The sequence below is a fragment of the Prionailurus bengalensis genome, chromosome E2 (genome assembly GCF_016509475.1).
Source record: "Prionailurus bengalensis isolate Pbe53 chromosome E2, Fcat_Pben_1.1_paternal_pri, whole genome shotgun sequence".
NCBI classification, from domain to species: domain Eukaryota; kingdom Metazoa; phylum Chordata; class Mammalia; order Carnivora; family Felidae; genus Prionailurus; species Prionailurus bengalensis.
The window spans coordinates 2,994,137-3,021,378 of NC_057352.1; the positions used below are offsets into that span (position 1 = coordinate 2,994,137).

Consider the following 27,242-nt stretch of genomic DNA (forward strand, 5'->3'; position numbering starts at 1 on the left):
ACAGTCATATCCTACAGGCAACTCAACCTTGAGAGCATGTCATGGACACCAATTCACAATTTCACGTTATTACTTTGTATTTCTATTTACTTTTATAATCTGACTCTTCGCCAAAATGTAAGTTGCCATGAATCTAAGCACCATGCCTGCCTTGTTTAAAAAAAAATGTGATTGACCCACAAAAAGTGTTAAATAAATATACATTTAGTGAGAGGCGCCTGGGTGGCGCAGTCGGTTAAGCGTCCGACTTCAGCCAGGTCACAATCTCGCGGTCCGTGAGTTCGAGCCCCGCGTCGGGCTCTGGGCTGATGGCTCAGAGCCTGGAGCCTGTTTCCGATTCTGTGTCTCCCTCTCTCTCTGCCCCTCCCCCGTTCATGCTCTGTCTCTGTCCCAAAAATAAATAAACGTTGAAAAAAAAATTTTTTTAATTAAAAAAAAAATTTAAAAAAATATATACATTTAGTGAATAAATGAGTGAGAGGAGACAGGCACACTGTACCCCTTTTAGAGTTCACAATTATCCTGTCACCACAATTCATTAACCTAAGATAATGAAGTAGGAAAATGCAAACCCATGTTCAAATGTATAAGATAATATAACTCATTAAAATTGCAAGAAAATCAACTGTCAGCTTTCGAGAACTCTTAATGTTATTCATCAGAGTGATTAGACAGAAGGAAAAAAATCAGTAGCCTTCTGAATATACAATATGACCCTAAAATGTCCTCAGAGTGAACACACAATGTGATTTCCATGTCAAGTGTTGATCACAGTGACCAGAGGAAAGTTAGTTCCCATATAGTGTTAAAAGTAGACAGGGTGGGGCGCCTGGGTGGCTCAGTCGGTTAAGCATCCGACTTCGGCTCAGGTCATGATCTCGCGGTCCGTGAGTTCGAGCCCCGCATCAGGCTCTGTGCTGACAGCTCAGAGCCTGGAGCCTGCTTCACATTCTGTGTCTCTCTGACCCTCCCCCATTCATGCTGTCTCTCCCTGTCTCAAAAATAAATAAACGTTTAAAAAAATTAAAAAAAAAAGTAGACAGGGTGCCTGGGTAGCTCATTTGGTTAAGTGTCTGACCTTGGCTCATGTCATGATCTCGTGGTTTGTGAGTTTGAGCCCCACATTGGGCTCTGTGCTGACAGCTCAGAGCCTGGAGCCTGTTTCAGATTCTGTGTCTCCCTCTCTCTCTGTCCCTCCCCTGCCCATACTCTGTCTCTGTCTCTCTCTCTCTCTCCAAAATAAATAAACATTAAATAATTTTTTTAAAAGTGGTAAGAGTAGAAATTTTGATTATGGTAGGTAGTATTTTTTCCCTTGTTTTGAGTATCTACCACTACCAGGGATATGAAGAAAATGTATTACTATGTTAAATGGGAAGAACAGATCAGGTATGTTCCTCCAAACTACTTCTGAGACTTGAAAATTAAATACAATTCATCTAACATTTTTTCTCTCTTGATGCCACACACACACACACACACACACACAATACAGAACAAAACCAAAAAACTGACGTCCCAAAAATCTCAGGAGGAATAAAAGAGGCAATTGCATCCTCTAGCAGTAGGATTTCAGAAAGAAAAAAAAATAGGGTCATTAAATCATAATATCATTACACCACAGACTGTTTTTCTCTCGGAATATCTGTTTGTACATGAATGTGTGTGTCAGCGGATCTTATTAATGTCAGGATTTTGAAGTTATAACCTAAGCTCTACACATGAAGTTTCTACTTGTATATACACACAAGCCTAAAAATCTGTTAGGTCTGAGAAAATTAGCAGACTTTTGAACATGGCTAAGGTCAGTGGCTCTGCTCATCCAAAGCTTGGCTCAGAGCCCAACGAGATCCCCATCTTCTTTCTCTCTCCTTGGCAGGGACCCTAGCACACAGAGATCTGCAGTGAATCTCCCCACTGTAGTCCCACCCAGGGACACTCCCCAGCACATATGCACTAGTCACCAGCCCAGCCAGAGCACCTCTACAACCTTACTACACAAACCCAGTTTTGAATTCTTGTCCTATTGCAGACTCCTTGTCTCCTGGTTATTGCCCTGAGACTGAACATAAAGAAGCACTCACCTGGCTTGTCTTTGCTCCAGAGCTTTGTGCAGAGAAGTGTCAACCAGGATGAGCCATAGTTATAGGGCCCCTAGACCTGATCTCCCCACAGAGATGCCATTACCATGTCATGTGTAGTCTAGGTGACACTGTCTGCATGGAGAGTCTGGGGCATCTCTAATGAGAGGATTTTATCCCCACTGCAAGTCTTTACAAGCCACGTCTGGTAATTAATGGTAATTTTTGGTAACTGATGGGAAGTTCCTGAAGAGTAGCTGTTTCTATGTTCCCTGTGGAAAAATCTAAGTTCAGAGTCAGCATTGCCATCCATAGTAGAATTGAAACTCAAGGCTGGGTCAAGGGTCTCTTTCATAATATCTCCAAATGGGTATTTTCCTCAGTGCTCTCGTGTTTCCAGAATTGGGCCAACACCACAATTGGCTCATACTGAGCATCTCTCTTTGATCTGGTACTTAGTCTCTCCTCTAACTTAAATACCACAATTCTTACCATTTATGGCCCCATGTCTTTTACTCCTGGAGAATACCCCCCTTGAAGCTAGTCTATCCTGCCTCAGAATCCATGGGCAGCCCCAATGTCCATGTACCTCCACAGGAGGTTGTGACCTGCTTCCCAAATCATCCAGAGGGCACTGCTCCCTCGTCTCTCATCAGTCAACCAGGCTGTCCTTTATTTTCAGACTTTGCCCTGGGAAGAAGTATTCGCAGATGTACACACAAGATTCAGGGAGAAGTAATATGTAGGACAGATGGTAGGGTAGCATGAGATTCTTTAAAATCAAGGAAAAGGCCATAAAGCAAATAGAAAATTGGGCAAAACATTAAAGAGAAAATTCACAAGATAGATGAGAAGATGGCCCTCAATCCTATGAACGTTAATTATGGCAAGTCAATTAGTTGCTTTTCAAGATCGGTTTGGATATTCTATATATATATTTTTTTTTTTTGCATTTTAACAATTTTAGAATAAGCTTGCCATTTTCAACAATGGCAACAACAAATACAACACAAGTGGGAGGGAGTCAGGACTGAGATTTGTCAATGTACGGGGGCATAAATAGGGTCAAGGGATGTATGGGAAATCTCTGTACCTTCCTCTTGGTTTTGCTGTGCACCTAAAACTGCTCTGAAAAATAAAGTTTGCTAAAAGTTTGTGGGAGGGGGGATGGGCTAAATGGGTAAGTGGCATCTACTCCTGAAATCATTGTTGTACCATATACAAACTAACTTGGATGTAAATTAAATAATAAATAAATTTTAGGGGCACCTGTGTGGCTCAGTTAAGTGACCAACTTCGGCTCAGGTCATGATCTTGCAGTTTGTGGGTTCAGGCCCCGTGTCAGGCTCTGTGCTGAACACTTGCTCAGAGCCTGAAGCCTGCTTCAGATTCTGTGTCTCCTTCTCTCTCTGCCCCTCCCTTGCTTGTGCTCTGTCTCACTCTCTCAAAAATAAATAAATGAAAAAAAATTTTTTAATAAATTTGAAAAAAATTAAAAATAAATAAATTTTTAATATTCAACCAAAATTGAGTTCTATATAGGGTCAATAAGGCATGAATAATTTATGGTAGAGGCAACAGAAAACCAGGCCATATTTAATTAAGCAATGTATTTACATATATTTGAAAAAAAAAACATTGAATTAAAGTCTGTAGGTGCAAGTGAAAAAAAGAATACTGAATTTTCTCTTGTGTTTATTATTTACTTTGAGAGGGAGGGAGAGGGTCAGAGAGAGAGAGGGAGAGAGAGAATCCCAATCAGGTTCCACACTGTCAGTGCAGAGCCTGACACAGGGCTAGATCTCATGAACCGTGAGATCATGACCTGAGCTAAAATCAAGAGTCAGATTAACAAACTGAGTCACCCAGGCACCTGAAGAATACTGAATTTTTTTAAAAAGCTGTTGGAGTAGCATATTCTAAAGGATATGTAGAGGGGCACCTGAGTGGCTCAGTCAGTTGAGCATCCAACCTCAACTCAGGTCATGATCTCACAGTTCATGAGTTCAAGCCCCACATCAGGCTTGCTGTTGTCAACCTGTCAGCACAGAGCCCGCTTCAGATCCTCTGTTCCCCTCTCTCTGCCCTTCCCCTGCTTGCACTCTCCCAAAAAATAAAGAAATATTTGAAAAAATAAAAATAAAAGATAAGTCGAGATTTGGAAATGTATTTTTATTATTTGACCACAAAACTGATCAAATCTCAATTTGTACAAACTAAAAATGGAAAGTTTGGGTGGATGCTGGATGTAGGGACAGCAAATAAAACCTAAAATCTATAGACACATTCTACCATCACTTCTAAGTCAAAATTGTCAGATTATGGTTCCTTCAAATCCAAGCGCCTACCTCCATCCCAAGACACCCACTAAGAAAATAAAGTCATGCTTTCCAAAGTGTTTATCCATTTAATGTATTCCTCTAAATACTGCAAGGGAGGGTGGGAATTTTAAGGATGGGGGTGGGGACTTAGGCACAGTTGACACTTATAAACTGAGTCACATTCCACTGTCACATCGCTAGGACGCTGTAAAGGGACAGGTCTGAAATCACAGCCCCCCACAGCCATGAATTACAGTTTATAGGACAGGGTATGTCAGGATGAGAACACCCACTGTGACTAAGGAGAAGCCTTTGTGAGACATTTACTTGAGGTGTTCCCCATCAAGAGAGCACACCCCTGACCCTGTACTCTTCGTTGACCCAAAGTTGGTGGGAAATGGTCAGGTGGGGATTTTTCTCTTCCACAGCGGTCAGTAGCATCTGAGTCTCCTCATCAAATGCAGATTTGTCCAGCCTGGGAAAATGGAAACCACATTTTCTTGACTTCATGCATCATCGTTTGCCTCTCTACATCCCAGTGCTGCTTCCCAATCCATTCTTTCCTAGAAGTGACTGGGAAAATCATTGTGAATGAGTGGAGAAAGGATAGGAATGTGCAGAATGGGGTTGCGAATCATTCTGTTCCTCATCAGCATATCATCCAGGGGCCTGGCATATGGGGGGCACCCAAATATTCATTCTACAGATGCCAAATACATACACTGTACATGCAAATATCATGTTCAGAATAACACTGACTGCTACTCTTCTAGGAAAGTGCTTCTGGGTCAAAACTGCTCAGCCCTTTATAGACCCATCTGTCATGTCCACGATGAGGTTACATCTTTACGGGCAATACAAGGCAGGAGATGGTGTTTATAGGAAGGTGGCAGTTCTTACCTGGGCAATTTTGCCTCTCAGAGGACATGTGACAAGGTCAGGAGACATTTGTGTTTTACTTCAGGGAACGGATGTCATAGCTATTCTTTTTTCATTAATTATTAAATTTCAAATTATTATTATTTTATTGAGATACGATGGATACATAACATTGGATAAGCTTAAAATGTACAGCGTTGGTTTGATACATCTATATATTGCCAACTTAGCGTTAGCAACATCCATCATGTCACATTATTATAATTTCCTTTTTTGTGGTGAGAACAATTAAAATCTTGGCTCTCAGCAACCTCAACGTTTCCACTTTTTATCATCATGACCAGAGAAAGGTGCTACGGGCACGTAATGGGCAGGCAGAGGCCAGAGACACTGCTTAACATCCTGCAATGCACAGGATACCCCCATAGCAAAGAACCCTCCAACCCAAATGTCAGTCACGCCAAGAGTGAGAAAAACCTACCGTAGACTAACCTCACTCACTCTGAGGTGTCTCAACAACAAGGGAAATGGCGTCCACTCACCCAAGCCGCTGCAGGGTGCAGTCCAGGTGGCACATGGCTTCACAAAGCACCACTGCCCCATCATGGTCCAAGCTAATCCAGTCCAGGTTCAGGTTTCTCAGTGATTTGCAGCCAGTGAGGGCCGAGGCCAGGGCCTCACAACAGGCAGTGGTGAGGTGACATATTTCCAGCCTGCAACAGGGAAACACAGCAGCTTTGGCAGGCCAGAAGGCACACCATTGTGAGATGCCAATTCCATGCCTCTGAGCAGGAAACTTTTTTTTTTTTTTTTTTTTTTTTTTTGGGACAGAGAGAGACAGAGCATGAACGGGGGAGGGGCATCGAGAGAGAGGGAAACACAGAATCGGAAACAGGCTCCAGGCTCCGAGCCATCAGCCCAGAGCCTGACTCAGGGCTCGAACTCACGGACCGCGAGATCGTGACCTGGCTGAAGTCGGACGCTCAACCGACTGCGCCACCCAGGCGCCCCTGAGCAGGAAACTTTAGAGTCTAGACCACTGGTTCTCAACCAGGGCCATTGTGTCCTCTGGGGGACATGTGGCAACATGTGAAGACATCTGACACACCTGGACAGTGCTGCTGGCATCTCTCAGGTAGAAAGAAGCCAGAGATACAGCTGAACATCATACAGTGAACAGGACAGCCCCTTCCCCACCACAGCAAAGAACTACTCAGTCCCAAATGTCAATGGAGCCAAAGTTGAGTAAGCCCTGGCTTCACAGTATGGCATTTTGCTAATCAGATCATTCCAGACACACATGGTTTTAAACCTGCTTCCCCTAAGTACCACTAATCCTCCAGCCTTTCTTATTCTTGAAATGGGCAAGACTTCTCATAAAGATAATCAGTGACGCTCACCCAAGAGTCTCTACTTTACAGTTCGGATGCTTCAGAGCTTCACATAATTCCTTGACTCCGGCGTCTTGTATGTCATTGCTCCCTAGTTTCAGGGTCTTTAGTTTTTCATTGCAAACAAGAACAGCAGAGAGGTGCTTGCAACAAAGAGGAGTAAGGTAACAATCCGACAACCTGGGGAGAAAATACACACGAAGAGATACAATCATGGGTCCCATCTTGCACATCTTAGCTTATTTTCAATTATGCATATGAAGGAAGATGTCCCCGAGTATTTCTGAGATGACGATGGTGATGTTTCCTCCGCCTTCCTGCCCAACATGCTGGGCTGTGATTCTGCTGCCTGTCTCTGCTCTCCCAGGGCCTCTGTACCTGTTCTTGCTGGTTGAATGTTCCAGCCCAAGTATCAGTGGGGTTACTCCCTCACTGCCTTCAACTCCCTGCACTAACATCACCTTTGGTGAGGACCTTTCTCACTATTTTATATAGCATCATGTCCCCAGTCTCTGTCCTACCTCCAAGCTCTCCACAGTATTTATCACCCACAACATATGTATACATATGTTCATAAGTCTTATATAATGTATGCATATATTCATAAGTCTGTATGGACACATACACATGTATGGACATACCTAGACATACATATGTTATATATGTGTGTGTGTGTATGTATGTATCTGTCTGATATATGTGTGTATGTGTTTCTGTGGTTCTCAAGTAGGAATGATTTTTGTCCCTCCCTCCTGCCCCAGGGGACTTTGGGCACTGTCCACAAACAATGTTGGTCTGCCATACTGGGAAAGAGGGTATAACAGCATCTAGTGGGTAGAAGCCAGAGATGGTGCTAAACATCCTATAAAAGATCCTACAGGACAGCTGGTCCCCACAATAAAGAATGATGCAGGTCATGGGGCGCCTGGGTGGCGCAGTCGGTTAAGCGTCCGACTTCAGCCAGGTCACGATCTCGCGGTCCGTGAGTTCGAGCCCCGTGTCGGGCTCTGGGCAGATGGCTCAGAGCCTGGAGCCTGTTTCCGAATCTGTGTCTCCCTCTCTCTCTGCCCCTCGCCCGTTCATGCTCTGTCTCTCTCTGTCCCAAAAATAAATAAACGTTGAAAAAAAAAAGTTTAAAAAAAAAAAAAAAGAATGATGCAGGTCAAATGTCATAGTGCTAAGATTGATAAACCATGATATATACACACATACTTGCAGCCCACACTCATGTGTGTGCGTGTGTGTGTGTGTGTGTGTGTGAGAGAGAGAGAGAGAGAGACCCCATAAAATTGACTTCCATGGAAACAGAGATATTAGAGTGTTTCGTTAACTAATTCATCATCTTATCTACCCAGAAGAGTTTCCAGTGCCCAGTAGAAGCAATAATGCTATGCCTCCTGCCATCATTTATCGATTGTTTATTTTGGGTAAGTCATTGGTAATAGTTCTTTATGTGCACTATTCCCGCTGGTCACCTCAATTCTTTGACATGGGAAACATAATTATCCTCATGTCACACTGGAGGAGAGGTGAGGCATCCTCACATGTTCATTGGCTAGCCTAAGGCACAGGGGGATTCCATTTCTGGCCTTCCTGAGGCCAGAGACCCAACTCCAGAGCAGTGTGTCCTACCCAAGACCTGTCAAGCTCTTCGGTCAAGACACACGCGAGTACCACTGGACACCCCTGCAAGTATCAGGCTGGGCCTTGCTTTTTTCAGCAGACCCCGTGATGTTCCCCCTTCCTGTTTCCTTTTCAGGGTGCTGATATCCAAAAAGGATACTCTGACATTCATGCAAATCACAGCCAGACCTACCACAGCTGCTCGATGTTGCAATTTGGATGCTTCAGTGCCTCACAAAGAGATGCCACTCCACTATCTTCCAGGAGATTTGACTCCAGATCGAGCACGGACAGGGATGTGTTGCACACAAGGGCTTGGGAGAGGTAGTCGCAGGCCACAGAGGTGAGGCCACAGCACATCAGCCTGCAAAGACACACACACACACACACACACACACACACACACATTCAACTTGTCAACCCGCTCAGGCTCCAACTGGTAACCTTTTCATGAAGCCACATGCAAGTTATTCCTCATACTCCAGAGTCACTTGAGAAAAGTAAGAGAATTAGAACACCCGACAGCTGCACAAACACAGAAGCAAGAATGTGGGATCTGGAATAGGGCATCCCAAACTGGGCAACAGAATCTCAGATTCCAGCTTCAAGTCAGGTCACCACCGGCTAGGTGACCTTAGCCAAAGTCATCCCTTCTAGGGGCTTGTTGTGCTTGTCATGTATGTGGTGGAATGTGCTGGATGACGTAGTATTTAACATGATTTCTCTGGTTATACCCACTGTTGGAAATTTGGAAAGCCGCGGGAAGCGTAAGACACCAGCAGCTCACGAGTGAATGTTACCCCTGGATGTAGTGAATTTAGTTGCTATTATGTTTGACATGTTTTGTTTTGTTTTTAATTAGCGGTCAACATGTAAGAACCAAGAGATTTCACAGGGAATTTCCTACCTCTACCTCCCACAGACAAGCCAGCTACCTGAAACTCCGTGGCAGGTGGTCACGCAGCAAAAGACACACGGCGGGGAACAGAAACGGCGGGGAACAGAAACTCCCAGGTGGCAGGGGCAGGCACTGTCCAACTCACCAGCACCTCCACCCAGCCCCTCACTCACTCTGGTTGTTTGCCTGGGCTTCAGGGGACCCCTGAGCACGACCTCTGGCAGGAAGCAAGCACAAGTCTCTGATAAACAAACACTGCTCATCTATGATGGATTTTTCTTCCCATCTTCTCGTGTTTAAGATCAGCCAATGGCACGTACTTCATACTTTTTTCAATGAAATAAGTATTCTGAATTTTGAAACTTCACTGATACGTATTTTGAAAATTCATTAATACGTTAATGGTTGCATAAGATAATCTCCAGTGGCTTCACTACTGTATATATTTCCTAAATATCTCCACTTGTATTCTTTATACTTTCTGCCATTTTAAGTTATATTGAATTACTACCTTGCCTCAAATTTTTTTTAATGCTTTTTTAAGGCTTACTATTAAGACTTTTCATTTCACTTTATTTGCTAACATACTTTGCAAAAAACCTCAACAAATTAATACTCCCAATCATTGTATAAATTTGTCCATTTGGCAGAATCCTGGCCAAGTGGAATGTATTTTAAATTTTTGAGCATTCGTTATAAAGAGCATTATTTTGTTGAACATTTTTACTTTTAAAATTACTAGTGACATTTGTACATGTTCAGCAGTCTTTCATTAAAAAAGTTTTTTTTTTATTGAAGTATAATTAACATACAGGGTTATAATAACCTCAGATGTACAATAAAATGATTCAACAATTCTGTATATTAATTACTCAATGAGCATCACGGTAAATGTATTCTTCATCCCCATCACATAATTCATTATTTCACCCATCCCGCCACCTACCTCCCTTCTGGCAACCACCAATTTGTTCTCAGTATTTAAGAATCTGGGGGCACCTGGGTGGCTCAGTTAAGTGTCCAACCTTGGCTCAGGTCATAAATTCATGGTTTGTGAGTTCAAGCGCTTCATCAGGCTCTGTGCTAACAGCTCGGAGCCTGGAGCCTGCTTTGGATTGTGTGTCTCCCTCTCTCTCTGCCCCTTCTCTACTCACCTGTGTGCATGCTCTCACTCTTTCTCAAAAATAAACAAATTTTTTTTAAGAGTCTGGCATTTTCTCTCTTTTTTCATTCATTTGTTTGTTTGCTTTGTTTCTTAACTTCCACTTTCTCTTTCTTAAATAGGCTTCACGCTCAGCATGGAGCCCAGCACAGGACCTGAACTCACAACCCTGAGATCAAGACCAGAGCTGAGATCAAAAGTCAGATGCTCAATCAAATGAGCCACCCAGATGGCCCAAATTCCACCTATTTTTAAGGAATACTGATTATGGTGTAAAAACAAACAAATAAACAAACAAAAAAAACCGTGTTAAGTGATGGATCTTGAAGTACCCTTTAGAAAAATACAGCCCATTTGAGAGGCACCTAGGTGGCTCAGTCTGTTAAGCATCGGACTTTGGCTCAGGTCATGACCTCACAGTTTGTGAGTTCGAGCCCTGCATTGGGCTCTGCGCCAATAGCTTAGGGCCTGGAGCCTACTTCAGATTCTGTGTCTCCCTCTCTCTCTGCCCCTCCCCCACTCACACTCTGTCTCTGTCTGTCTCTCTCTCGAGAATAAATAAACATTAAAAAAAATTTTTTTTAAGAAAGAAAAATACAGCCCATTTTAATTGCTGGTCATCAAGTACATGTTAATTCTATTCATTGTATAACATCAGCCACTTATTTCATAGCCAAATCTTTCCACCTTCCAATATGTCATTTCTTTCGTACCCCCGATGGTTTTTCATTCTAATCTTTATAGATCAAAGTTGGGGGGGGTGGTTCTTTCTTTCTTTCATGGTTTGGTTTTAGTGTTTAATGTTCCTGGAACATATTTCACTGTTGATTTTCCTATACAGTCTAGAATGTCATCTCAGTGGTAGTATTCTTTCCCTTTCCTGTCTTAGATGCCTGTGTGTGTGTGTGTGTGTGTGTGTGTGCGCGTGTGTGTGATGCACAGGCCTATGTGCACACATACATGCATGTGTGTGCACACACAACACAGCTGTTTCTGGGTTGCTCATGCACACCCACGGATTTGGCGTTCTTGCACCTGCCCCCACGTGGAAGCACCACGACATTCCACCTGATCTAACACTAAGTTTCCCATGTGGCCTCACTGGGCAAACAGGGGTCCCACTCTACCGCTGCCCTGGCCAACCGCCCACCACAGAGGAAGCACTCCACTGTGCATATTTGCAGCATGAGAGAAATGGCAGCTCTGAAGGGCCCCAGTAATAACCTAGAACGTGCAAACCTTGCTCCTAAAACGGACCAAATGAATGCCTTGTCTTAGATGCTTACACGCTCCCTCTCCCCAACACCAAATGTATCTAAGGCATGGTCCTTGTTCACAATAACCAGGATTTACTGGGCTCTCAAGTAGACACGAGGTACCTAAGGGTGGGTCTCCAACTCTCGAATTCAACCTCATGGTGCCGCTATGGAGGAGGTGTTGTACTAGCTCCATTTTACTGACAGGGCAACTGAGGCATGGAGAGGCAGGTCTGACTATAGACTCTGAGTTCTGCAGTCTCCCTCAGTGAGCAGTTGATTGCCTCCACTATTGATGGGTCCACATGTACATGTCCACAGTCTCCCCAGAGCCCACTTTCCCCAGATGGACTCACAGCAGTGTCTCCAGGGCACAGTCTGGGTGCTTCAGGGCATCACACAGCATCAGCATGCCTTCATTCCTCAGAGGGTTTTCCACCAGGGAGAGAAGCTTCAGCTTCTTGTTGCAGACCAGGACCGAGGCAATATCGTCGCAAGCTTTTGCTGTGATGTCACACCTCCCCAACCTGCATGTGAGACACATGTTGCAGGATGTGACCACAGGCTTTGAGCGGCCACGGACCATATCCCAGCTTCCAGTCTTACACCAGCAAATCCACCATCTACATTCCAGACTTGAAAAGTACAAATGTGGCAGGACCCCTGCTTGGCTCAGTCGGTTAAGGATCCGACTTTGACTCAGGTCATGATCTCACTGTTCATGAGTTTGAGCCCCACATGGGGCCCTGAGCTGACAGCTCAGAGTCTGCAGCCTGCTTCAGATTCTGTCTCTCCCTCTCTCTCTTCCCCTCCCCAATCAAATTCTGTGTGTCTCTCTCTCAAAAATAAAGAAGTATTTAAAGATTTTTTTTAATAAAATAAAAATAAAAGCACGTAATGTAATTACATGACTCTATTTATTTATCCCTATTGCTTTCCACTGAAGTTAGGAAAAAATCTGGAAACAATCAGCAAAACTAAAAGGCAACCAATGAAATGGGAGAAGATATTTGCAAATGACAGATCAGATAAAAGGTTAGCATCCAAAATCTAAAAAGAACTTATCAAACTCAACACCCAAAAAACAAATAATCCAGTGAAGAAATGGACAAAAGACATGAACAGACACTTCTCCAAAGAAGACATCCAGATGGGCAACCGACACATGAAAAACTGCTCAACATCACTCATCATCAGGGAAATACAAATCAAAATCGCATTGAGATACCACCTCACACCTGTCAGAATGCCTAACATTAACAACTCAGACAACAACAGATGTTGGTGAGGATGCAGAGAAAGAGGATCTCTTTTCCAAGCGAATGCAAGGGAATGCAAACTGGTGCAGCCACTCTGAAAAACAGAATGGAGGTTCCTCAAAAAACTGGGGCGCCTGGGTGGCGCAGTCGGTTAAGCGTCCGGCTTCAGCCAGGTCACGATCTTGCGGTCCGTGAGTTCGAGCCCCGCGTCGGGCTCTGGGCTGATGGCTCGGAGCCTGGAGGCTGTTTCCAATTCTCTGTCTCCCTCTCTCTCTGCCCCTCCCCCGTTCATGCTCTGTCTCTCTCTGTCCCTAAAATAAATAAACGTTAAAAAAAAAAAAATTTTTTTTTAAAAAAAATTAAAAATAGAACTACCCTATGGCCCAACAATTGCACTACTAGGTATTTACCCAAGGGATACAGAAATGTTGTTTCAGAGGGACACATGCACCCCAATGTTTTTATCAACACCATCAACAATAGCCAAAGTATGGAAAGAGTCCAAATGTCCATCAATGGATGAATGGATAAAGAAGATGTGGTATATATATACAATGGAGTATTACTCAGCAATCAATAAGAGTGAAATCTTGCCATTTGCAACTACATGGACAGAACTGGAGGGTATTATGCTAAGCGAAATTAGTCAGAGAAAGACAAACATCATATGAATTCACTCATATGAGGACTTTAAGACACAGAACAGATGAACATAAGGGAAGGGAAGCAAAAATAATACTGAAAGAGGGAGGGGGACAAAACAGAAGAGACTCTCAAATATGGAGAACAAACAGAGGGTTACTGAGGGGTTGTGGGAGGGAGGATGGGCTAAATGGATAAGGGGCATTAAGGAATCTACTCCTGAAATCGTTGTTGTACTATATGCTAACTAATTTGGATGTAAATTAAAAAAAAAAAAATCAGAGCCAGTGGTTCTCAACAGGGGCATGATTTTTTACCCCAGGGGGACATTTGTCAGTGTCTGGAGAAATTGTTGGTTGTCACAACTAGGGAGAGGGGTGCTACTAGCATCTAGTAGATGGAGGCCAGGGATGCTGTTCAACATCCTACATTGTTGTGGACAGCCCCTCCCCCCACAGCAAAGAATGATCTGGAGCTCAATAAATCTGATTATCCGTCAATAGTTCTAAGGTTGAGAAGCCCTGGTCTGCGCCTTAATGCAGCTGAAAAGAGCATCTTGTGGGGGCACATGGTTGGCTCAATTGGTGGAGAATGCAATTGTTGATCTCAGGTTGTGAATTCAAGCCCCCTGGTGGGTGTAGAGATGACTTAAAAATAAAAAATATTTTTTAAAAAATAGGACATATCATAGGCTAGAGCAGCTTTCTCAATCTCAGCACTATTGACATTTTGAACTGGAAAATTCTTTGTTGTGGGACCTGTCCTGGATGTTATTGGATGTTAAGAGTAGCACCCCGACCTCCACCCACTACATGCCTATAGCATCCTTCCAAGGCAATGATGACCATTAAAAATGTCCAGATGCTGACATTTCCTAAGAGAAAAAACTGCCCTCTGTTGAGAACTAATGGTCTGGGGGGAACCTGATTTGGGGGACCTCCCACCCCTAATACCAAACTGAAGTCAAGATTACAATTGGTCTGCCCCAAAGAGGCAAAGTTTCCCTCAGTAAATGTCTACAAATGACCCCTGGTTTCCTAGATCTGTTCCCCAATTCTTATGCTAATGTGGAATATTAAAACCCTGTGCAAATGGCCTAACATGAAATGGAGCAAAATACTCAGGAATTTTCTAAGTTCTCCATCACTAGAGAGAGCTAGAGTAGAAAAAAAAAAAAAAAGTCATGATATGGAAAGAGTTCAAATGAGGAAAAGGATCTACAGAAAGCCTGTGTGTTCAAACAACTCATGCACAGAATGCACCTCTCTCTCCTGATGGATCTCAACCAAGTTACAGTTAACCAAGTGTATGTGAATCTGTCAATTACATTTGCAACTTTTCCAGCAAAGAAGAGACTCTGAAGCAGGGGAGAGAAGAGCATATTCTCCAGGTGGGTTTAATGAGTTGGTTCTCAATTACACCCCCCTTTTTCTTTCTGCTAAAAAAATGGATAGATCCTGTCTAGAAACCACCCAACTATGGTAGGTAGGGGCATCCCAGATAATTTTCAAGAGGAAGAAATGATATGAGGCAAATCGCTTTCCCTCTGGCTTCCATGTTGTCACCTACCAGATTCACATAAGTACGCTTGTGGTCATTGATATGATTTCTCATTTTAAGTGTCTATGAATATCTTCAGGGGGAAAAAATGGAGTTTTGGTTTTGGCACAGGTGGTTGAGGACAGAACCAAGAAGAGGAAGGTAAGGTGTCCACGAGAAGTAATCCAAGTGACTACCAAAGGAGGGAAAGCTGTAACAAGCCTTCTGAGAGGTCTGAAGATCGCTCTTCTGAGGTCTGGAGAGGCTGAGATGGAAAATTTACCATGTAAGAGACAAAAGACTGATGCAGGAAAGAAATGGGCACATTCCACGGAAAATTCCATGCTGGACAAGAAACATCACTGAGTGCGGACAAGCCAAGACTCACATCAGCTGTTCCACGATGCACACGGGGTGCTTCAGCGTCTCACACAGCTGCCTGACGTTCACAAGGGAAAGTCTAGTGCCGTGCAGGTTCAGGCATTTCAGATAAGCGTTGTGAAGAACGGCCTCAAAGAAATCTGGGCCATTTCCAACATAAGATGCAAAATTATACCTAGAAAAAATGTGGAAACTCATGCAGCAGAGTCCAAGCACAAAGGAAGATACGTCTTACACAATTCCTCCCACCTGTCTACCATGCTTAGGCTCACAACACTGTTTGTAGATATCCCGTTACTGCCACCTGTAAATTCTCTCTACCTGGGGTTTTCAGACAGCAGACAAACACAGAGGCTCAGCTGCTCGGTTCTCTCCTTTCTTGCTAGTCCCTGCATGCCCACACACCACCGTCCATACTGGAAGGAAGTGAACCAAACTCATCCCATATTAAATTCTAAGCACCGTCAGGATGGGGACATGATGCTTGTGCATCTTTGCACCCACAGGTCCAGGCCGGAGCTTGACATACAACAGGGATGCACGTATTTGAGTTAACTCTCCAAGAAGAACCATGTTTCCCAAGGAAAGGATCCATTTGTTTAAAAACTAAGGTTTTGGGGCGCCTGGGTGGCTCAGTCGGTTAAGTGTCTGACTTCAGCTCAGGTCATGATCTCGCTGTCCATGAGTTCAAGCCCCACATCGGATCGGGCTCTGTGCTGACAGCTCAGAGCCTGGAGCCTGCTTGTAATTAATTCTGTGTCTCCCTCTCTCTCTCTGTGCCCTCCACTCATGGTGTGTCTCTCTCTCTCTCTCTCTCTCTCTCTCTCTCTCTCTCTCTCTCTCTCAAGTAAATAAACATTAAAAAAAGAAGAGGGGACCAATGGTGGCCACCCATCCCAGAAAACAAAGCACTTCCCCATTTGTGCTTGGAAACTGACCTATAGTGGCTGGGGACCTAGCCTGTTGACCATGTTCAATCCTAAAGTCCCCCAGTTTGCTCACAGTTGCTTCTTGTCAATAAAATATTGGTATCAAAGAAAGCGCTCCCCAAATTTTTCTTGAGCCATTGGATTGCAGCTCTGTGCATTGGTATTTCCCACAAAATCCAGAGTAGAAAGGACGAAACTCAGTTGTTTACAGGTCAACATCCAACCTACCCGAACTTTTGGAGTTTACAAACAGGATGAGCCAGGGCTTTCCAGAGAATTTCCAGGGAGGGCTCGTCAAACATACAATTGTCCAGATCTAACATCTGAAAGTTCTTGTTGGCCGTGAACACAGAACAAAGGTCCTTCCAGAAGGAGAGCTTCTCCTCGTCACTGTGGGAGAACAAAGACCATGACTCTCCAGTGGCTCAGTGCAACTCAACACATTCTCAAAACAGGCAGAACACCATCCCCAGAGCCTCCAAAGCTCCCCAAAAGACACCTGGGCCTGAACAAGGAGAGGGAAGGCCAGGTTGGCTGAGCTAACAGGTCAAGTGGCTAAGGAAAGGACCCTGAGGCCAGAGCAATGGGAATCAAACCCCAGTTGAACCACTTAGCTAAGTGACCCTAGACAAGCTATTCAGTCTTATTCAGCCTCCTTTTCTTCCAGTTTTAGGCAACAATACCTGACTGTTGTATGAATGAAGGTTGAGATTTGGTGATCCATCAGTAAAACAGGAAACTACGTCCAAAAATATGAACATATAGGTACAAAATAAAGTCATGGAGATGTAATGTACAGCATGGGTGTGACTACACCTAATAATACTGTATTACATTTTTGGAAGTTGCTGACAGCAGATCTTAAAAGTTCTCATCATGGGGTGCCTGGCTGGCTCATTCCATAGAGCATGCAACTCTTGACCTTGGGACTGAGTTTGAGCCCCATGTGAGGTGTAGAGTTCACTTTTTAAAAGTAGTTCTCAGGGCACCTGGGTGGCACAGTAGGTTAAGCGTCTCTTAGTTTCAGCTCAGATCATGATCTTGAGGTTGGGGAGTCCAAGCCCCACATCAGGCTTTGTGCTGACAGTGCAGAACCTGCTTGCGATTCTCTCTCTCTCCTCTCTCTCTCTCTCAAAAATAAATAAACTTTAAAAAATAAAAATAAGAATAAGTTGTGCCTAGGTGGCTCAGTCAGTTAAGCATCCAACTTCAGCTCAGGTTATGATCTCAGAGTTCACAGGTTCAAGCCCCACATCAGGCTCTGTGCTGACAGCTTGGAGCCTGGAGCCTTCTTCAGATTCTGTGTCTCCCTCTCTCTCTGTCCCTCCCCTGCTCTCACTCTTGCTCTCTCTCTCTCAAAAATAGATAAATATTTTTTTTATTTATTGTTTAAAAAATAAGAAATTTAAAAATTAAAAAGTTCTCATCACAAGAGAAATTTTTGTAACTATGTGTGGTGACAGCTGTTAACTAGACATATTGAGGTGATCATTTTGCAACATGAAAAATTACTGAGGGGCGCCTGATGGCTCAGTGGGTTAAGCGTCTGACTTCAGCTCAGGTCATGATCTTGTGGTTTGTAGTTCGAGCCCTGTGTCAGACTATCTGCTGTCAGTGCAGAGCCTGTTTTGGATATCTGTCACCCTCTTTCTCTGCCCCTCCCCTGCTTGTGCTCTCTGTCTCTCAAAAATAAATAAACATTTAAATTTTTTTTAAAAAAATACTGAATTATGGGGTGCCTGGGTGGCTCAGTTGGTTAAGTATCTGACTCTTGATTCAGGCTCTGGTCATGATGTTGCAGTTCATGCGTCTGAGCCCCGTGTTTGTCTCTGTGCTGACAGTGCGAGCCTGCTTGGGATTCTCTCTCCCCCTCTCTCTCTCTCTCTGCCCTCCCGCCCCCAACTCTCTCTCTCTCTCTCTCTCTCTCTCTCTCTCTCTCAGTAAATAAATAAACTTAAAAAAAATAAAAAAATACTGAATCATGAAGTTGTTCACTTGACACTAACATAATGTTATATGTCAATTATACCTCAATTTAAAAACTAAAAACCAAAACTGGGACCGTGAAAAATCTCTGATTGCAAAAGCCATGTTTTTTCAGTGTAAACATCCATGGAGGACCCATTGGGAACTAAAACAAGATACAAGTATGGTGTGTGTAGGGTGGGGACAGGGGTGATTAATAGAAGGACTCACTTTGTGATAGATCCAGAGTCATCTGAAAAGACATTTTCTATAGACAGGTGAAGTTTCTGCAAATTTTGGCAATGTTTCATACAGAATGCTGATATTACCAATTCTTCAATGTTACCAATGTAAATATCAACTTCCTCGAAGAAATCCATCACTTGTCTTACAAACTCTTTCTCATGGGTCTCAAACAAACCACTGAACAATTCCTGGAAATTCACCACAACCTGATTGGTGTCACATTGACTTAAACTTTTAAGGCACTGGGTTATTTCCTGCCTTATCTCTTTGGACAGGAGAAAACCAAAGGACGTCTCCAGCATGTTGGTTATTTTTCCAGTTGAAACTCCAAACAAGAATGTTATCATCTGGGACAAGTGGCTCTGGACCCGACTCACACCTGCTGTTACAAGCTGGGTCACACTTCCAATGGCCGGGTCAGGATTGTCCTCGGGTTGTCTGAGCAGATAGAACATGGCGGCACAAAACTCTTGGATGCACAAATGCTTGAAGGTAAAACAGTGGCCGTTCCTGAGAAGGAGTCTCATGCCCACCCACATCAAGGTATCGGACTCAGATACCCCACTCCTCCTGAGGTCCCCATGGCGAAACACAAATGTGCGCGTCCATATTCCCTCTGCAGCCAAGGTACACAGGCCTTTCAGTCGGGCTCTGCTCTGCTTGGGGGGACAGTTTTCATTTCTTGACTTGAATACGTTAATTAAAAAGGATGCATACAAAGAAGTGGTGCTTTCGGACGCAACCTCAATGTCTTTTCCTTTCTCCAGCTGCCATTTCATACAAGTACAGACCAGCCAGCATACAAGAGGATTATGGCAGAACATACAGAGCGGGACGTTGTCCCTCACAAAACTGAAGGCTTTCATGGCTTTGCTCCTCTCGCGGAAGAAATGGTAGAAATACAGCTTCCTTTCATGATGAGAGAATCCTGGGAGGACTATGTATTTTGGATGCTGCAACAGGAAATAATATCTTCTCATGCCCACTGTTCCCAATGCGACAAGCAGAGAAGACTTTGGAAGCATTTTTCTCTGCAGCAAACTCCTCACGATAATCTGCATTGGCTTCCGCTGCTTCTGGTCATCGCACAGCTGAGTCGTAATCTCCAAATCAAACTTGAGTTCCTCAAAGCCGTCCATGATGAACAGGATCCTCTCTGGCTGGGAAAAAATGTCCTCGACCGGCTCTGAAGACTGAGGCCAGTCCCTGGAGATGAGCTCCACTAAGCTGGTCTCTGCAATGGCGTTCATTTCACAGCCATTGAGGAAGAAGATAAATGCGAATCTGTCCTTCCAAAGGTTGCCCTCTGCCCATTCCAGTACGGCTTTCCTCAAAAGGGTGGTTTTGCCAATCCCTTCTGGACCTTGCAAGACCACCGTGGGTGTGGGCTCTCCAGCCTGGCTGGCAGGATATGCAGCCTTCAGGGTTTCATACTCATTCTTTGTGGTTTCTTTATAGAAATCACTGGGAACTGGAAGGCAGGTTTCTTTCTCCCATATGAGACGGAATTTTTCTCTCATGTGGTTTCTGTATGGGTTTGGTTTATCTGAGTAGACAGGGGTAGAATACCAGATAGTTAAAAATTTTTTTTAAAAGGGTCACTCATTCTTTGACACCCAGAATGATCCCTAGAGATTTACTTGACCACCTGTATGAAGACTACGGTCTGTCCATGGATGGCCAGGCTAATTAACTTAGTTTTTATTAGGACCATAAGCCATCTCAAATCACGTCCATGTAAGCACCTAGCCCAAACCAGAAGTCTATCTCAGAGCTACAAGGCAATATATTGTGTGAATGCTTCAGAGTCACATTCAAAATCTCCCCAGTGAAGAATCCCATAACCACTATCGTTTACTGAGTGTCTGCCAGGAACCAGGGCTGAGAATGTTACTATGGTTACTATGTCTTTCATGTCAACAACCCATCGAGATTTGTTCTACACCCACTTTACCCAAAAAAAATCAGAGAGGGAGAATGTTGTCTCTTGATTAATTTGCGCTAGTGAATAACTATTAGGGTCAGGTGCCTGTTGCACATCTGTCTGATTTGAAACCATAAGGTCTAAGCTATTTCTGTTCTGCCATGCTGACTGCAGGTTAATTTCAGAAACGCACCCCTGAATCATCATTCTTCCAACCCACCCTTACGATGTTCCTTCCATGTTCAAGGCAACACATTACAGGAGGTTAAATAAAATGACAAATGTGGTCAAGGACCATAGCCTGCATCAGAGAAATCTACACCACAGTAGGGGAGGTTCTTCTGCATGTTTTCCAAGCAAAGGGCACTGATGGTTTTGTCCAAGGATGTAGGACTAGATAACATTCTTGGAATGTAGCGACGGCCCTTCCTCTCTCTGGGACAAAGGAAGATTTGTTTCTAAAATCAGGTGTTTCAGGGCATGTGGGTAGCTCAGTCGGTTAAGGATCTGACTCTTTCTATGCCCCTACTCAGCAGGAAGAAGCTATGAAAGATGAGAGCTTCTACCTTCAACAACCTTAAAGATTTAAAGGTCAAGAGAGTGTAAAGCAGGCTGAGGAAAAACACAAGATAGCACTGCCCTCCCCCAGGTGGGACATATGTGATATTCCTTGGACACTCCCAGCTACCCAAAAACGAGAAAGGACAAAAAACAAATGGTGAAACTGATAACAGTCTCCACCAGTTTACCAGAAAAAGGCAATCCCATCATAGCCTAAAGTCCAGGAACTCCCTACTGTGTCAATGTTAATGCCTTGCTAGAGAGAAAAACAACCTTAGCTTGACAACAGCTAGGCCTCCAGTAAGTCTGTAGCATGTGAAAGTCTCTTTGGAAATTCCCCCTAGAATTTATCTCCCTGGACTCCATCAATAGTGCCCCCCACACACACACACTTATAGTGCATCTCTTCCTGCCCGTGGGTCCTGTCCCCGTGCTTTAATAAAATCACCTTTTTGCACGAAAAGAAAAAAGAAGGGATCTGACTCTTGATTTCAGCTCAGGTCATGATCTCACAGTTAGTGAGTTCAAGCCCCATATCAGGCTCTGCACTGACATTGAGGAATCTGCTTGGGATTCTCTCTCTCCACCCACTCCCCTCTCTGCTCCCCCTCTGCTTGCGTGCTCTCTCTCTCTCTCTGTCAAAATAAACAAACTTTAAAAAGTAATAATTAAAAACGTTTTCACAATAAAAACGGATGTTTCTTTCCCCTCTGGAGAAATTTAGACATGTCTCTCGCTCCCTGGAGACTTGCCAGGGTAATAAAGCTAGTGTCAGTCCCTGGAGGGCAGAGGGCAGGGCTGTCAACGGGTGTTAGGTAAGGTCGGGATGTCTGACTCTCCAGGCTCCTCAACTATGTCTCAGATCTATCTGAGCCCACCTCCAAACCCTCCCTCTGCAGCCCCAGGGAGACTCAAAGGACAAGAAGAACTAATGTGAACATAAATCTCATTTCCTGTTATTCAGGGAGCAATGAATCTTCTAAATCCATCTGGCTCATTCTGTCCTCACGGACCACATTTATGGACATGTGGCACGCTGGTCCAACAGCAGCTTGCTGCCTAGGAATAGCCGTGGCAATTGACAGTCCAGCCACTGCGTGATGGGTCCGCAGCCCAGCAGACATGCCTTGGTTCAACTACTTTGCATCGTGAGACTTTAGGACTATTATAATCCATCTGAATCTTGTCTTACTTACCAGAATAGGAAGTCTACTCCCACAAGTAGATAAAAATCAATGAGAGAATAACATGTAAAATTGGGCAAAGCATCCTGCAACTTTGAGTTACTGTATCAAAGGTAAATTTTAAAACAATGACTTTTCCGGCAATAGCCAAAGTATGGAAAGAGCCCAAATGTCCATCAATGGATGAATGGATAAAGAAAATGTGGTGTATATGGAGTATTATTCAGCAATCAAAAAGAATGAAATCTTGCCATTTGCAAAAACATGGATGGAAGTAAAGTGGATTATGCTAAGCAAAATTAGTCACTCAGAGAAAGATACATATCATATGATTTCACTCATATGTGGGATTTAAGAAATACAACAGATGGGGCGCCTGGGTGGCTCGGTCGGTTAAGCGTCTGACTTCAGCTCAGGTCATGATCTCACGGTCCGTGGGTTCGAGCCCTGCGTCGGGCTCTGTGCTGACCACTCAGAGCCTGGAGCCTGTTTCAGATTCTGTGTCTCCCTCTCTCTGTGACCCTCCCCCATTCATGCTCTGTCTCTCTCTGTCTCAAAAATAAATAAACGTTAAAAAAAATTTTTTTTTAAAAGAAATACAACAGATGAACATAAGGGAAGGGAAGAAAAAATAATATAAAAACAGGGAGGAGGACAAACCATAAGAGACTCTTAAATACAGAAAACAAACTGAGGGTTGCTGGAGGAGGGGTGAGTGGGGAGATGGGCTAATTGAGTGATGGGCATTAAGGAGAGCACTTGAGGGGCGCCTGGGTGGCTCAGTCGGATGAGCATCTGGCTTCAGCTCAGGTCATGATCTCACAGTTTGTGGGTTCGAGCCCTGCATCGGGCTCTGTGCTGACGGCTCAGAGCCTGGAGCCTGCTTCGAATTCTGTGTCTCCCTCTCTCTCTGCTCCTCCCCCACTCATGCTCTGTCTCTCTCCTTCAAAAAACAAATAAAAACATTTTTTAAAAATTTAAAAATAAAAAAAACGAGGGCACTTGATGTGATGAGCACTGGGTATTATATGTAGGTAGCGAATCAATGGATTCTACTCCTGAAGTCATTATTGCACTATATATTAACTAACTTGGATGTAAATTTTTAAAAAATAAATTTTTTAAAAATGAAAAAAAAATTACTTGTCTGGAGGCACCTGGGTGGCTCAGTTAAGCGACTGATTCTTGGTTTTGGTTCAGGTCATGATTTCATGGTTTGTGAGTTCAAGTCCCACGAGGGGCCCTGCACTGATGGTGCGAAACCTGCTTGGGATTCTCTCTCTCCCTCTGCCCCTTCTTCGCACGTGCTGTCTCAGTCTCTCAAAATAAATAAATAAACTTTTTTAAAAAAAGAAATACTGGGGCGCTTGGGTGGCGCAGTCGGTTAAGCGTCCGACTTCAGCCAGGTCATGATCTCGTGGTCCGTGAGTTCGAGCCCCGCGTCAGGCTCTGGGCTGATGGCTCAGAGCCTGGAGCCTGCTTCCGATTCTGTGTCTCCCTCTCTCTCTGCCCCTCCCCCGTTCATGCTCTGTCTCTCTCTGTCCCAAAAAATAAATAAACGTTGAAAAAAAAATTTTTTTTTAAAAGAAATACTTTTTTTAAAAAATGTCTGACATTTTGTCTCTCTCTCTTTTTTTTTAAAGAGTATCCTTCCAGCAGAGGGTGTAAATGAGCCATCAATGAGTCAAAAAATAACGGATTTGGAAAAGTGTCTGTTCATGTCTTCTGCCCATTTCTTCACTGGATTATTTGCTTTTCAGGCGTGGAGTTTGGTGAGTTCTTTATAGATAAATTATGTAAAGAGCCTAAATGTCCATCAACTGATGAATGGATAAAGATGTGATTTATATATACAATGGAATACTACTTGGCATTGAGAAGAATGAAATATGGCCATTTGCAGCAACATGGATGGAACTGAAGGGTATTATGCTAAGTGAAATAAGTCAGAGAAAGACAGATATCACATGTTTTCATTCATATGTGGATCTTGAGAAACTTAACAGAAGACCATGGGGGAGGAAAAGGGGGAAAAAAGTTACAGAGAGGGAGGGAGACAAACCATAAGAGACTCTTAAAGACAGAGAACAAACTGAGAGTGGATGGGGGGAGCTGGTGGGGAAGAGGGAAAGTGGGTGAAGGGCATTGAGGAGGGCACCTGTTGGGATGAGCACTGAGTGTTGTATGGAAACCAATTTGACAAATTATATTTTTTTAAAAAATAACTGATTTGGGGGCACATGGGTGGCTCAGTTGGCTAAGTGTTCAACTTTGGCTCAGGTCATGATCTCGAGGCTCATGAGTTCAAGCCCCACGTTGGGCTCTGTGCTGACAGCTCGGAGCCTGGAGCCTGCTTCGGATTCTGTGTCTCCCTCTCTGTCTGCTCCTCCCCTGCGCACGCCCTGTCTCTCAAGTCTCTCCCTGTCTCTCAAAAATGTTAACAAATAAAAATAAAAAAGAATTTAAAAAAATAACTAATGTCAAGTCAGATCTGTCCCTGCTGAAAAAGTCATCTAACATGAGGAAATGCTGTTGGGACCATGGTTTTTCCATTTGTAAACCTCAGGGTAGTGGTGGGAATAAAAAGATATTAGGCATCAGTAGCACTTACAGTAGTGCCGGGGACATAAGCTGTCTCTGATTATTTCCTAATGTTAGGATTCTGCCTCATCCCTGGAGCAGGTCTACTCAAAAGGACAGTCAACTACCATAATGCAACTCTATCTCAGCACACCTGGTGATGAACACCCGGAGCATCCCTCGTAAGAGCACGGGGCTCAGCTCCTGACAGGAAAATGGGGAGACGCCCCTTAGATGAACAGGACACTACCCGCCCACAGGCCATCACTGGCCCATGCATGGCCAGAGTTGCCTTACAATTCCATGACCTCCAAGGCTCCCTTGATCCACAATGCATTCTCAACTGATGGAGAGTAGCCACTAATTTAATACTATCCCCTTCATTCTCACAAGGTTCCAGTGAACCAAGCTTCTTCCACGGGTCCCTGCCCCCTTCATCCTCTTACACTTACTTCTGATCTCTTCCTGAGCCTTTGTCCAGAGGTCACGCCGCTCAATCTGTAGAAACAGGTTCAGTGTCAGCTCCCATGCCTGCTTTCCTGGGTAGTGTTTGCCCAACAGCTTTGCTACATCTTCTCTTGAAGCCTTCTTTAACTCGGTCCACGGGATTGGCTTGAGCTCAAGTTGCAGAGGTTCTTGCTTGAGGAGTTCCTTAAATTTCCAGAACTCTTCCTTTCTGAGCTCCTCCAGGTACCACAATAAGCCAAAGTCCGAAAAAAAAGGATTCAGCCATCTTGCCCTGGGGTTGTGAACTTGGAAATCTCCAGAGAGAAAAAAATTCCTCAAAAACAAGGATTAAGTAGTACCTGAGGGAGAATGATGTGATTACAGAGATAAATCTGCAGTTGAGAGTGGCTTAAAATTATTGCTAATCCTGCTGGGGCACCTGGGTGGCTCAGTGGGTTAAGCATACGACTATGTCAGACTCTTGATTTCGGCTCAGGTCATGATCTCACAGTTCCTGAGATCAAGCGATGAGTCAGGCTCTGCACTGACTCCCAAGAGTCTGCTTGGGATTCTCTCTCCCGCTCTCTGCCCCACCCCTGCTCGCTTTCTCTTTCTCAAAATAAATTAAAAACATAAAATAGAATAAACTCTGGGGCACTCAGAGTTTCCTCCCTCTTTCATAAATCCCCCTTGCTAAAATTCTGTTTTTCATATCTCTCCCCAGGTCATGTGCATCTCACAAGTCAGAACTGACAGACCAACCGAGTCTGAGAAATAGCTCTCTGGTGTTTTCACCCTCTCTCCTTAGTTATCTGATACGTGAGGTCCTCCAATTCTCCATGTCCCCGGTTACATTTTAGAAATACAGGGGGCCCCGGGTCAGCCTGAAGAGTCCCGTCCTGTCACCTAGAGTTGGGGGGGGGGGATAGACAACTTCTCTGTGACCTAAAATGCTTGTCACATTGGTACATCCTTGCCAAAACTAGGGGGCAGGGCTTGAGCATTTCTGGTACCCCTCTACCTGGCTCTTTATGCACGCCAGATCTGCACTAAGTGCTGAAAGGGAGAAACGAAGGAAAAAAGAAAGATCAAGGAGAAGACGTCCTCACCCAATCCGGCCCCCGGTCCTCCTGGCTGGTCTCCATCAAAGAACAGCTGTGGCAGCCACACTAAAAGTCTGTGCCTGAACTTTGATTGGCCATAAAATCTCTCCTTCCCCATTGGCTGGCATGACTCTTGATCGCCTACACTCTGGAGGTGATGGGAAACCATTGAGGCGTGTTCTCTCCACCTCAGGTGTGAGCAATCTTCCTTCAGGCATTGCTGACGGCTGCTGACTGATGGATTTTCTGATGACACTACTAATTACATCCCCCTGTGTGATATAACCACCGGGCTTTTGTGGGCAATCTTCTCCCACAGGAGCCACTCTCTCCTGATCTGAATATCTGACTTCTGCTGTCCCATCATCTTGTGCAATTTCTTAAACTTCCACAACAGCACCTACAATGGGGAGCATCTATAGATGAGGAAACCGATGAGTATTCTCGAATAACTCGCCAGGGATGGAAAAGGCAGAAGTTAGATCTTAGGAATGTCTTTCTTTTTATTACTGTGATAAGAACACTTAAGATGACACCTGTACCCTTAACAAAGTCTTCAGTGCACAATACAGTGTTGTTAACTGTAGACACAACGTTGCACAGCACAGCCCTAGAACTCACTCATCCTGCATAACCAGAAGTTTATATCCCCGGAACAGTAACGCCATCCTTGCCCTTCCCCCAACCCGCAGAAACCACCAATCTACTCTGCTTCCTTGGGTCTCTTTTAGATACCCCATTCAAGTGGAATCATGCAGTGTTTGTCCTCAGTCGGTCAACCGACTGAGCCACCCAGGCGCCCCCAAAGACATCTTCTATCTGGACTTTCATAGAGGGTGTTGGCCAACCATGCTTGGAGTATCAGACTATG

The 27,242-nt window shown here is 44.2% G+C and overlaps 1 protein-coding gene across 1 annotated transcript; it reads right to left on the reverse strand.

Annotated features, from left to right (window-relative positions):
- Window positions 1–4,238: 4,238 nt before the first annotated feature.
- Window positions 4,239–27,039, reverse strand: NLRP9 (NLR family pyrin domain containing 9). Its single transcript, XM_043600967.1, has 10 exons — window positions 26,993–27,039; window positions 25,274–25,602; window positions 18,558–20,118; window positions 16,596–16,751; window positions 15,440–15,607; window positions 11,968–12,138; window positions 8,489–8,659; window positions 6,682–6,852; window positions 5,824–5,994; window positions 4,239–4,877 (listed from the first exon to the last, which is right to left on the reverse strand). Exons 1-10 carry the CDS (start codon window positions 27,037–27,039, stop codon window positions 4,745–4,747), a joined length of 3,078 nt encoding a protein of 1,025 aa, XP_043456902.1. The 3' UTR covers window positions 4,239–4,744.
- Between the last annotated feature and the right edge of the window lie 203 nt (window positions 27,040–27,242).

Excerpts from the sequence above, each read along its gene's own strand:
- NLRP9 (XM_043600967.1), bottom strand. The coding sequence starts at position 27,039 with ATGGCGTTACTGTTCCGGGGATATAAACTTCTGGTTATGCAGGATGA. Across the intron at positions 25,603-26,992 it reads CTTCTGGTTATGCAGGATGA|GAATTTTTTTCTCTCTGGAG; the intron begins GTGAGTTCTAGG and ends CTTGTTTTTGAG. Across the intron at positions 20,119-25,273 it reads GGCTCAGGAAGAGATCAGAA|ATAAACCAAACCCATACAGA; the intron begins GTAAGTGTAAGA and ends CTGTCTACTCAG.